Here is a 12,640-nt window from a genome sequence, read left to right as displayed (position 1 = left end):
TTATATAACATGAGCAATGCTGTTTTTTTTAATTTTGTTCTTATTGAAATTATTCTAAAACAACTTTCTGGTGGACACAATAATGCTCGAACTTTTTTACAACAGGCATGAGTTGTTTGGTTTTGTTTGTTTGGTTTAAACATATTTATTTTTTCCCAAATTACAATGCTACACAACACATAGAAATTTTAATAATATACAACATCATGATAAAGCGGATTGTTTTGTTTCTTCTCGTTTTTTTTTTTTTTGTTTTGTTTGTTGTTTTTTGTTGTTTTTTTGTTTGTTTGTTGTTTTTTTTTTGGGGGGGGGGGGATTGGGGGCGGGTTGAGGGGTAGCTGGTGTTTATATTTCCATTAAAGTTTGTTGTTGCTTTTGATTTTTGTTGTTAATGTTGTTTTTTGCTCTTTTTTTTTGGGGGGGGGTGAGGTAGGGTAGGGGTAGGTGTATTTGATTTTTGTTTGTTTGTTTTAGGTTTTGTCTTTCTTTCATTCTTTCTTTCTTTATTTTCTTTCTTTCTTTTTGGTTTTGTTTTTGTTATATTACGTTATATCGTGACTGCGACGTGTTGTTAATATGATAGAATAAAGAAACATCATAAAGATCCTAAAAGGATTTTGCTTTAAAAATAAAGAAACACAAAATCAGTTTAAAATATCGGTGCAAAAAACAAACATATACTGGGTTAATCGAAAAGTCGAAATGAATGCCCGAAACGATAAGAGAGATAGATAGATATACGAGATATAAGATTGCAAACGAGGTTATTTTCGAATTTTATTCATATATGTCTATCATTGTCGGTGTTACCAGTTTGCTTACTTGTTACATTTACACTCTTGTATATTTCTTTACAGGACAACTGCGAGAGGCTATCCGTGAGTGCAAACTACGATCATGCGACAATAACGTATACAAGAAAATGTTGAAGCTAGAAAAGGAACTTGACAAGGCAGCAAACGCAGCTCTACCTTACGTGGAGAGTGCAGATGCCGCATACTATGAAAGGTATATAGAACATTTTTAGATGGGCTCTTCCATTATACCGAAATAGGGAAATTTTATAATGGTATAGATGTAAAAGTGTATTGCAAACTACCGCCTTTACCCGGGGTACCCTCCTATCGCTGGTTTAATGGTTTGAGCTATATTTATTATTTGAGAAAAGAAAAAAATACATAAACTATAACATTGAAAGACGATCTTTACAGTAACAACCGTACTCGCGTGTTTACTACCATGGTGAACGGACCCTTTTGTTCTGTGTTTCGAATGCCAAAAGCGTACTGCACAAACCGTTGGCACATACTTTACGTGTAGTATACTTTAAAAGTAACTATATGATAGCAAAATATATTAGACATGAGGAGAAATGACCATTTATCTTCCTTTTTCCGTGACATTACCGTACAGAAGAAACTTCTTTAGACTGACGACTAAAGTGCTATACTAGTTAGTATTTTGCGAGTACAGACTGTAGCGGAAATATATGATCCTTACTTTAAAACCCACAAAAACTTATTGAAATGTTACTCTAATTCAAGAATTGTGCTCTCAGATGACAGTTCGTTTATAATGAAATAAATTATTCAAAATTTTTGTTATGATAAATTAACAAGATGTTTTACAAACACATTTTGAGAAGAATTGTGTTAAATATTTTGCGAGTATACTTTATCATTTTAACATGTTTTGAATATTTTAGCAGGAGTGCTTTCAGTTCTGTTTAATGGCAGAACAAAACATGCCAACAAAACTTATTGAATATTTATACGCATTTTCTCAAGAGCTTTAATAAAACCTAGTCGTTTTTGAATTTTGATTAATTTAATTTTTCTGTATCTTCTCTATTTATTTATTTATTTATTCATTTTATTTCTCCTTTGCTATGATTGATAAGCAGCTGCAGTAAGTTTGTTTAAAATTACATTGTACACGAAATGTGTAGAAATGTGTGGAAATCGCGATTTGCTGGCATCTTTTGATACTGTATTAAGGGGACAGGGTACATATATATGCGAACTATGGCACCGGTCAAATTTATTAATAACACAGACATGGTGAAGGTACTGAAAACGTTTTATATAACTCTGTTATTGTGTTTCCTTTTGTTTGTGTGTAGGAAATAATCAGTCGTTTTGGGTACTTCCCCAAAACTAAGCATTTTTAGTAGCTTTTTATGCATTTGTGACTCTCCAAATAGAGGTTAAAACGTTCAAAAGTCAAACATTGACATATCGCGCCAAGCAAGTAAGAAACTTGAAAATATATGAAAAATCAAATGTATGACTGAAAGTTTATTGGACATTTTTAATTTTTTTTAAAAAAATCCATTGATTGCAGTCAGTCTTTATTTTTAGGAGCAATGCATGCAAACTATTTTTCCCTCCAATGCATGTCATATATCCTTGAATAATGATGGACAACTGGTTATCTGCCTGTGTAACAGATTTTGAAATATTTGGAATTATGTTTTTGGCCATATTGAACATCAATATTGCTCATTTTAGGTTCCCTGCTCCCTTAAACGTCCGGACATATAAGACCTTTCGTGTTTATCGGAACTGAGAATTCAATCTAACTTTTTCGGCCCTTTCCGCTCGTCTTCGGATAAGGGTTATTATGAATAATAGCCGAGGGTATTCCGACTGCTGACAATTGATCCGTCTTATTATGTCATTTAACTCTATCTAATGCTGCTTGTAATTTTCGCGCATTTTTTTTCAGGATCATTTCAGATTCTTTGCCACGCTTTTAATTCGTCTAAATATTTCAGTTAACTCTGTCAAATTTTGCTTGGAATTTTTTGCGCCATATTTCTTTTTCTCTCGGAATATTTCAGGTTCTTGGCCACCATTGACAAACCATACATCATGCCCTATGAGTCAGCCATGTTTGGTGAAATCAGGCCACAGACTGGTTACAATTCACATTACAACGAAGAGAAAGGAGATGCGTGTTATGCGCGCATGCTCGGTACTTACGAGGAAAATGGGAGGCAAGTACCATATATTTACATTCATAATTGTTTAAATAATTTTCTGGACTTTTATGATTGGCGTACATATTTTGTATACTGTGCTGTTTATACACTGTTAAGATTATTTTTTATCATAACTAAATTGTTGGGGCTATTTCAATTTAGTTTATGTCATGTAAAAGGGGCAATTCAAGTGATATTTATGTCACGTAAATGAGGCAATTCAAGTTAAATTTATGTCATGTTAAGCATGCTGATATACGTACATGTTTGGGAATAAAAATCATATACACCTTGGCAACACGTCCAGACACTTTTGATTCTCCTGCCTTGATAATTTATCTGGTTTCAATAAAAGTCAAATATCCATTTTAGACGAGCAATCCGCATATTGTCTTGAAGAACATTGTTATTTATTTTCAGAACGTTGCCACGTTGTAATATCACACGTGACTGTCTCGACTACATGACAACCGAGGCGACGTCAGAGTACTTTATCACACATCAGTTATTATACTTTATAATGGTGGAACATGTAAGTATGACAAATCCTTACTATCAAAATTACAAGACAAACACAAAACACAAGAAGAAAAAGTGTCAATTTTGCGGGAAAAAAATAAGAACATGAGAACGTCGACCTTCAACTAGAATAAGTAAGAAGGTATACTTACCAACTTCGTGATGCCTCCAGTTGGTGTATATATTTTTAGATATTTGTAAAGTTTGCTTGATTAGTGATAACTTTTATAATGTTATAATGGTTTTACCCAGTGAAAGTTGAGTCGAACCCCGCGTCACTCTGGAATCATCTTTATTGTCTGAGTAGCATTTCTAAATGTTCCTTATTTCGATCTTGTATCAGAAAACAGAGTAAAATAAAAGTATACTACATGTATTATTTAGATATATTCTGTAATGTCCTGATTCTGAAATTGTTGAGTAGCTTAAAATATAATGCAGGTACATATCGTCGCTTGTAAAACCCGTATCAGAGTCCGTAGTGTCTAGATTCAAATATTTGGCTGATGTGCGTTTAAATACCTGCACAATTATACCTGCTTTTGTTTCAAGCAATTTGAATTTCAATCAGTAAATACTACGGTGCATGTTAGGGCCATATATTCGTACAATGTTACAACGACAAAACGATACTACGATACTGAGAAGTTGAAAACACGATACCACGATTTTAAAAACGCGAAACTACCATGGTGAAAACGCGAAACTACGTTGGTGAAAACGCGAAACTACGATGGTGAAAACGCGAAACGATGGTGAAAATGCGAAACACGTATGGTGAAAACACGAAACAACGATGGTGAAAACACGAAACTACGATGGTGAAAGCGCAAAACTACGATGGTGAAAATACGAAACTACGATAGTGAAAAAGCGAAACTACGATGACGAAAACGCGAAACTACGATGGTGAAAACGCGAAACTTCGATGGTAAAAACGCGAAACACCGATGGTGAAAACACGAAACTAAGATAGTGAAAACGCGAAACTAAGATGGTGAAAACGCGAAACTCCGATGGTGAAAATGCGAAACTACGATGGTGAAAACGCGAAACTACGATGGTGAAAACACGAAACTACGATGGTGAAAACGCGAAATAAGGAAACTTAGGTGTTGAAAACTTGATATAATATCGTGTTTTCAACATCGTTGTTTCGACTTTTCATTATCCTTGTTTCGAGTGTGTGTCATCATTGTTTCGTATTTTCACTATCGCTGTTTTGTGTATTTACCATCGTTATTTCGTGTATTCACCATCGTGGTATCGTGTTTTTACTATCCTGGTATCGTGTTTCCATCATCGTAGTATCGTGTTTTCATCATCGTGGTATTGTGTTTTCATCATCGTGGTATTGTGTTTTCACCACTTTTGTATTCCATTTTTCAACTAATTGCATATGTTTCGTCTGCATAATTACTTTGTCAGTTTAATTTTTGAACGAAGTTTAGAATTTTCCGTACAAGCCCGTGTCAGAAAAAAATATGTTTGTACCAATACTTCCTTGTAATGCGGGAAAAACAAATTACGAAGAATCAATATCACCGTATGCAAATACTCATTAATATTCCGTTCTCCTAGTATAATTAAAACAATTCTAATTAAATGGTTAAAACTAAAAAATGGCTCCAATTAAAGAAAAAATAACAGTTACAATAGTATTCAAGTTTGTACTGCAATTAAAGGAGTTAGCTTGTTACATTTTTAAGGAATACCGTTTGGGCCATCATCGTTTAATTTAATCATCTGTCGCTGTATTCGATGGTGCGGTGTTTTAAAAATAGATTTCATGATACTACGATTATTGACAGACTATAATACAAAAGTACAATAGGAATACTTGTAATGGTGGCATGGCTTAGTGGCTAACGCGTCGGACTTGTAATCTAAAGAATGCTGGCAGCGTGGGTTCAGACCCCGTCAAAGGCAACACGTTGTTTCCATGAGCAAAAACTTTACTCACATTGCTGGTTGGTTTGAAAGTGTTTCAATAAGTTTCTAGCTTCCAACACGTCAACCGAATTAAAATTAAATCGTATAAACTATAATAATGATAAAGGGGCATCCATTCCCGAGTGGTTAAGGCTTTTCAAACTGTTTACCCCTCATGGCTGTGGGCTTGAATCACGCCAGCGACATTGGATTCTTTCATGTGAGGAAGCTGTTCAGCTAGCGTATGGAACGTCGTTTGTTCTACTCAGGTGCCCGTCCGTCACTGAAATATCTCAGGAAAACCTTCCTTCACCAGTAAAGTTGGAAAGCCGCAAAATGACCTCTGCTGTGTTGCAACCAAAACAACAATAATGATAGTAATAATAATGCCTAGTTGTTTAATGTGAATTACTCATTCTTAATAGGTTGGGTGTAAGGACAAATTTGACGAGTTTACAGGGGGACATAAGCTGCGTGGAATACAACACAACTTTTGTTCAAAGATCTACGAGGAATCGAAAAAACTTTCCCATACCGGAGATGTCGGACAATTTAGGAGAGATCTTTTCTTAGAACAAAGTGAGTAAATCTAAATTAAATGAGTATAAGTTTTGATGTTACCTGGACATCTTAACACGCAGAGATGTTTCATATTAAAATAAAAAGTTCTAGCTTTTGATGAATATTAAATACAGTATCTAACAAGAGTTGTCGTTTTTATAACGAAGTTATTATACATTGTTGAGTACAATATTGATTTTTTTTCGGGTAAGTCTACAGCTGTAAATCCTATATTGGACGAGGTGCTAGCCGAGTCCAATATAAGTTTTGCAGCTGTGCACGAGGCTAGTAAGAGTTCATTATGGATTTGATATGGAGTTTTTGGACTTGGAATATTGAAACGAGACTAGATAGAGTACAATATGCCTAACGTAATTTTGAGATTTGGGAAAAAGAAAACGAGGCTAAAATAATAAGATTGGATCCAATAATTATTTATTTTGGAACATTTATTTATTGGATTAGCGATCTACATTTAAAAGTGAAGTTGAAACTTTTTGACGCTTGTTTGGAATTCCCATTGAGATTTATAATTACGAGGGTTTGAAAATTGTGAGAAATTTAATCAGAATAAATTAGGAAAAGGTCGTAAAAATCGTGAAATGTTGAATGAAAGCATGCTTAAATGGATTGGAAGCAATTTAAGCTTGGGTAAGGCAGTGTATATTTGAGAACGTCACTTGAATATCTAGTGAAGAAGGGCAAAATGAGCGTCATATAGGACCTGGTTGAGTTCTAATTACAGTGACATTTAAAATGAAAACTTCCGGGATTTTATAATCTGTAAGTTGAATTAATGGAAAAAAGTGAAAAAAAAGCCAAAAAATAAGAAGATTTAAGAAAGACAGTACCTAACAGGATAGCCTCACTCTATACTGGCTGAGAAGACCGTATTTTCATTGCTTGTACACATAGTGTTGAACTAATGTTAATCTGTTTTTGTGCATTTTTCCCCCTTTAATGTCAAACCTCACTTTGGGGACCTAGGCATGCGCTTTAAGTCACGCCCTTGGTGTCGTAACCAATATTCACACCAGTGTGGATTGTGGAAATCGAAAGAGAATCTAATCACTTGAGGGATTCGAACCAACGACCTCCTGCTTTGGTGTACGAAACCCTACCCCTAGACTACTCTTCCTGCAATTTCAAAGATAGAAATTAACTGTTTGTTAATTATTTATTGTGAATGGAAAGTCGGATATAGCCCAATGAAAACCATGATATTTTAAATTAATACATGTACTTTCAAATTAAGCATTTTTATAAAATGATTGAATAAATTGCATAAAGGTACTTTTAATTAGATCGAATCATTTATTTATTTATTTACTTATTTACGTGTTATCTATCTATCTATCTATCTATCTATCTATCTATCTATCTATCTATCTATCTATCTATCTATCTATCTATCTATCTATCTAATCTATCTATCTATCTATCTATCTATCTATCTATCTATCTATCTATCTATCTATCTATCTATCTATCTATCTATCTATCTATCTATCTATCTATCTATCTATCTATCTATCTATCTATCTATCTATCTATCTATCTATCTATCTATCTATCTATCTATCTATCTATCTATCTATCTATCTATCTATCTATCTATCTATCTATCTATCTATCTATCTATCTATCTATCTATCTATCTATCTATCTATCTATCTATCTATCTATCTATCTATCTATCTATCTATCTATCTATCTATCTATCTATCTATCTATCTATCTATCTATCTATCTATCTATCTATCTATCTATCTATCTATCTATCTATCTATTATCTATCTATCTATCTATCTATCTATCTATCTATCTATCTATCTATCTATCTATCTATCTATCTATCTATCTATCTATCTATCTATCTATCTATCTATCTATCTATCTATCTATCTATCTATCTATCTATCTATCTATCTATCTATCTATCTATCTATCTATCTATCTATCTATCTATCTATCTATCTATCTATCTATCTATCTATCTATCTATCTATCTATCTATCTATCTATCTATCTATCTATCTATCTATCTATCTATCTATCTATCTATCTATCTATCTATCTATCTATCTATCTATCTATCTATCTATCTATCTATCTATCTATCTATCTATCTATCTATCTATCTATCTATCTATCTATCTATCTATCTATCTATCTATCTATCTATCTATCTATCTATCTATCATCTATCTATCTATTCATTCATTCATTCATTCATTCATTCATTCATCCTTTAACTTATTTGATTTTTATAATTATTTGTTTGTTTGTCATGTAAGTGATAAAAGATAGCCAGCCACGTTCTTTTTATACCCTACAGCCGTTTTGTGCGGACCTCTGGGATTTGAAGATTTCATGAGACCCGACTGGATGGAAATGGTTCTTTCCTGGCCGGACAAGCGTCTAGGATGCTTCAAAACAAACCCCTACAAAGCTTTATCTTACTTACTAAATCAATCAGCGAAAGAAGACAAACTCAAAGAGGAATTATCTAAAGGCAAGAATCCTCTACATAAGCAAAAAGTCCAGCACAGACCTGAAAGGTAGGATACTTATTTTAGAATAATTTATGTAATCGTTTTGCTTATATCTTAGAATAGTTTGTGTAATTATTTAACTCATATCAAGAACGTCTTATTCTTATCCATTGTATTCAATAAGTAATTTTTTCAAATAAGTGCTCTTGAAACTAAGCATTACATGTAATTATATAACAGGCTTTGGCAGCTAAAAGTATGAATTTCAATTCAAGTTTGTTGTTGTTGTTCTTTTTTTCTTTCGCAATACCTTAGTATCATGAAACTTATGTAAATATGTGACAATGTAAAGTGAAAGATTAATCACAAGATATAAAATGAAGACTGATAAATTAAGACCATCTCTCTTCAGATCTGACGGAGGTACAATGAGAAAATTACTCAGGGAGAAAGAAATGAAAGGTTTGTCAAAAAAATATTTCCGTAATGATCTTCGATATAAATTTCAGTTGTCCGAGCTGCTTGACAAAGCACCTGCCAAACTAGAGTTGATTCAAATTCTTACGGTTAGAATAAAATACATGTACAGCAAACACCATGCACTTTTACTCGTGACTTTTTTCACATATCATAGTTTCACTTCGGTTCAATTGGTAAAAGTTTCACATGATGCCTCATATCAAATGTTATGCAGCAGCTTGGGCGTAAAAAACTTTCCGATCTTCTTTAATGAGCTAGGTTACGGAACGTCGGTGGTTGTACTCACTTGAAAAAATGCACAGAAGGGCACCCGAGGTCTTCCTTCACAAGTAAAGCGGGAAACTTAGATTATAGACGACCTTTGTCCGTTGCGTAAAAAACGATGTCCAAGGAACCTCTTCTAGACAGTATTCGCGCATTTTAGGTTAAAACCGTTTACGATTAGAAAGTATCTTATTAGAACTGATATTTTTTTATATTTTCAGACGGCTGTTTATCGCACACTTCCGGTCTAGGTTTCGGCGTTCTGTGTACATACCTCCGGTATCTAGTCAGATATACACCAATGCATATGCTATAAAAACATATCGTATATTTACATATACACAATTACATGCATATAATGTATACGTACATGTGTAAATGACAATATCAATTATGTATAGTTATAAAATGCTATATTAAAAACAATTTTATGAAAAAATACGTTGTTTTGAATTTAAAAGATCATGCCTTTTGTCATCGTTGGAAACCCACGGGTACTGATTTCGCTGAATTACATCCATCACAAATGAAGTGCAATCTCTAAATAACGCTGCGCTTTTGCTTTTTGATGTGACCGTGACCAAATACGAACTCATTCCTGATGATCTTTCACACAACCAATCATCGGTAAGCTTACATATTTCTTAAAGCGAAATGGTTTCTAAATTAACCCTGGGAAAACCAATACTGGGGAGGTAATGTTCACGACATGACGTTGTCCATAAAGCCGACAACTATCTTGCCCATTATAAATTTACTCTATTATTTCAAGTTAATGTGTTAAAAATTACTTTAATTTTTTTTTTCAAACAAATTCAACAATTTGGTTATTTTCCACGGATAACGGTATTTTGATACTTCTTATAATGCCTATGTAAAAACTGGCTTGATTGCATGGCTAAAAATATCTTTCTCGGGAAATCCGAATTAGTAAGAAGGCGAAAGATAGACGGTCTTCAGATTGAAATGAAGTGAATACGTAACGACTACGCATGGGTTACCGAGGATGGCCTTTTATAAAATAAAATTCATGCACAGTGTATAAACTAGTCTACTTCCTGTTATCGCAAGAAAAGTACAGGTACCGTGACCGGGAGGAGCAGGTGCTTGAAATTTTAACGTATATGGTTCACATTGAATTGCATAGGTTGGCATGACATGGTGCAGTGATTTTGTTTATATTCGATACAGTTCACCATACGCTGTTTGAAAGATCACATACACTGTACTTGCAAGGTTTTCCTCGTACATAAAAAAGCTAACAAAACCCCATCCCAAGAGTTTTGCTCTTTTTAGACTAATAAAAAGTAATTAATCAATCTTTCTAGTAAGTCAATAATAAGTCATTACATTTAAAGACATTATCTACTTGATCATGTGTATGAATCTGTTTCAAAATCCCATCAATCACACGGTCACCGTATTACTGGAGCCAGTGATGACAGGTTGTTGCAGTGATGACTAAGGATTACTATACAAGTAAGTTATAAATATCTCAACTTTATAATAAATGAAGGGATGTCGTGTAAGACATCCATCGCATATGCATGATATGGTCACGCAAGACAAATATCTATATTCACTGTGTCTTTTCTCAAAAATGCTACAAGCGTCCAAACAAGTCTTATCGAAAAGAAAATGCTGCCGTTGTTAGCAGAAATGTATTTGCTAGGCTGCCGATGATAGTACACGCTATAAAAGTGGCTAACATTCTGACAGAGTCAAGATATAAAACTATCATTTGTAATATTTTGTAGCGGAAATTCACATATACTTTACCGATGCCCAATTTTGAGATCAATATGGGGTTCATCCCCTTTGTAACTGCAAAAGATGCCATTAAAAGTATTATTATTATCATTATTATTATTAATACTATTATTATTATTATTATTATTATTAACAGAAGCGATCTACCGACGGTTTCATTCCAATTACTGGACTTTCATAAATTCGAAAAATGTTAAAGTAATAATATTTCATTTATTGCTAAGTGATGTTTGAGCTAGTGCTTATCGTACAATTTAAAATGTCTTTTTCCTCCCTTCCTTGTTTAACTCTGGTTTTCGAAACATGACTAATATAGCCTTCTAAAATACATTATCGTGTCCAAGCATATATTGTTACGTACATTAAATGCCTGAAAATCTTTACAGACTTATACCTTAATGAGCGCTGCATGACTTTGAATATGTAATACATGATATATCGGGCAAGATGGCCACAATACGAAGATATCGACAAAAGATCATCACGATTATCGACTCTTTTGGGAATTGGACAGTCAAGTGATGACAAAGAAGAAAATCCATTAGAATAGGTCGCTCTTTAATATTGCTATGACTTTATTATTTCGTCAAGATTAAGTATGATCAAATTTGTGTGTCTGACATGTGACAATCTTCAGACAATGGGAATGAAAAAGACATACACATATAACTATATGTACCAGATGTTGGTAAAGAAAACAAGAAAAAAACATAATCATTTAATCTGTTGGCTACTTGAGAAATTAATTTTTAATGAAATATTGTAAAATTCCATTGCATCATCCTGCAAATGAATACAAAAAAATAACAAGCTAGCACTCTATCGAGCTTTAAATTCAAATGGCTATGATAATAAAATTAATAATTCACATTAATTTCGGTAAAAACGAAGAAGCCACAGCTGGCAATAACATCTCCCTTTTAATACGAATAATTAACAATACAGAACATAGTAATAACGATAATAAACACGCTTCTTTCAAATGGATAAAAACAAAGGATCGGCTGGCACAAACACAAAGTGGTTGTAACTACAAAATATCCTCAAGTCTTTAAATGGTTTGTTTGTTTTGGGTTTTACGTCACATCGACACAGTATAGGTCATATCGTGACGTTCCAGCTTTACTGGTGAAGGAAGACCTCAGATGCCCTTCCGTGCATTATTTCAGGCACGAACGGGCACCTGAGTAGAACCACCAACGTTCCGTAAGCTAGCTGGATAGCTTCCTCACATGAAAGAATCCAAAGTCCCTGTCGGGATTCGAACCCACAGCGGTGAGGGGCAAGTAATTTGATGTCAACGACCTTTGAATGGTGATCAGTGAATAAAATTCACTGTGTGAGTAATGTTAAATGAGTTATAGTTATGTGTCCATGATCAGGCGCGCGATTCGGAATCTACAGGTCTATGGTTCGAGTTCTGCCAAAGACAATTAATTATTCCCTGAAATTTTCTACAATGCTTTACTACAACCAGATGTAAATGTGTATCTATGAAAAAAGTATAATTCCGTGTGTGCTGCAGTTAGCGAAGTTAAAGACTTACCAGAGCTATCAATTGATATATAAAATCGAGTTGCTTATTAAATTCAGCAGCTTGTAAGGTGTGACTTACTTCAATCATAAGATGAAAAAT

At 33.6% G+C, this 12,640-nt stretch overlaps 1 protein-coding gene across 1 annotated transcript in view; it reads left to right on the top strand.

Annotated features, from left to right (window-relative positions):
- The window catches only part of LOC132747816 (UPF0764 protein C16orf89 homolog), a 39,096-nt gene extending 29,421 nt beyond the window's left edge, over nucleotides 1–9,675 (top strand). Inside the window, exons 2-8 of the mRNA XM_060737324.1 lie at nucleotides 858–1,008; nucleotides 2,843–2,998; nucleotides 3,404–3,515; nucleotides 5,860–6,013; nucleotides 8,334–8,556; nucleotides 8,903–8,952; nucleotides 9,456–9,675. Coding sequence (XP_060593307.1) covers nucleotides 858–1,008; nucleotides 2,843–2,998; nucleotides 3,404–3,515; nucleotides 5,860–6,013; nucleotides 8,334–8,556; nucleotides 8,903–8,952; nucleotides 9,456–9,550 — 941 coding nt within the window. The 3' untranslated portion in view covers nucleotides 9,551–9,675. The remainder of the gene's footprint in view (nucleotides 1–857; nucleotides 1,009–2,842; nucleotides 2,999–3,403; nucleotides 3,516–5,859; nucleotides 6,014–8,333; nucleotides 8,557–8,902; nucleotides 8,953–9,455) is intronic.
- Nucleotides 9,676–12,640: the final 2,965 nt, after the last annotated feature.

Source organism: Ruditapes philippinarum, unplaced genomic scaffold (assembly GCF_026571515.1).
Source record: "Ruditapes philippinarum isolate M1 unplaced genomic scaffold, ASM2657151v2 ctg1948_1_1_1_1, whole genome shotgun sequence".
In the NCBI taxonomy this organism is placed as follows: Eukaryota; Metazoa; Mollusca; class Bivalvia; order Venerida; family Veneridae; genus Ruditapes; species Ruditapes philippinarum.
This window is presented reverse-complemented; position numbering and strand designations above follow the sequence as displayed.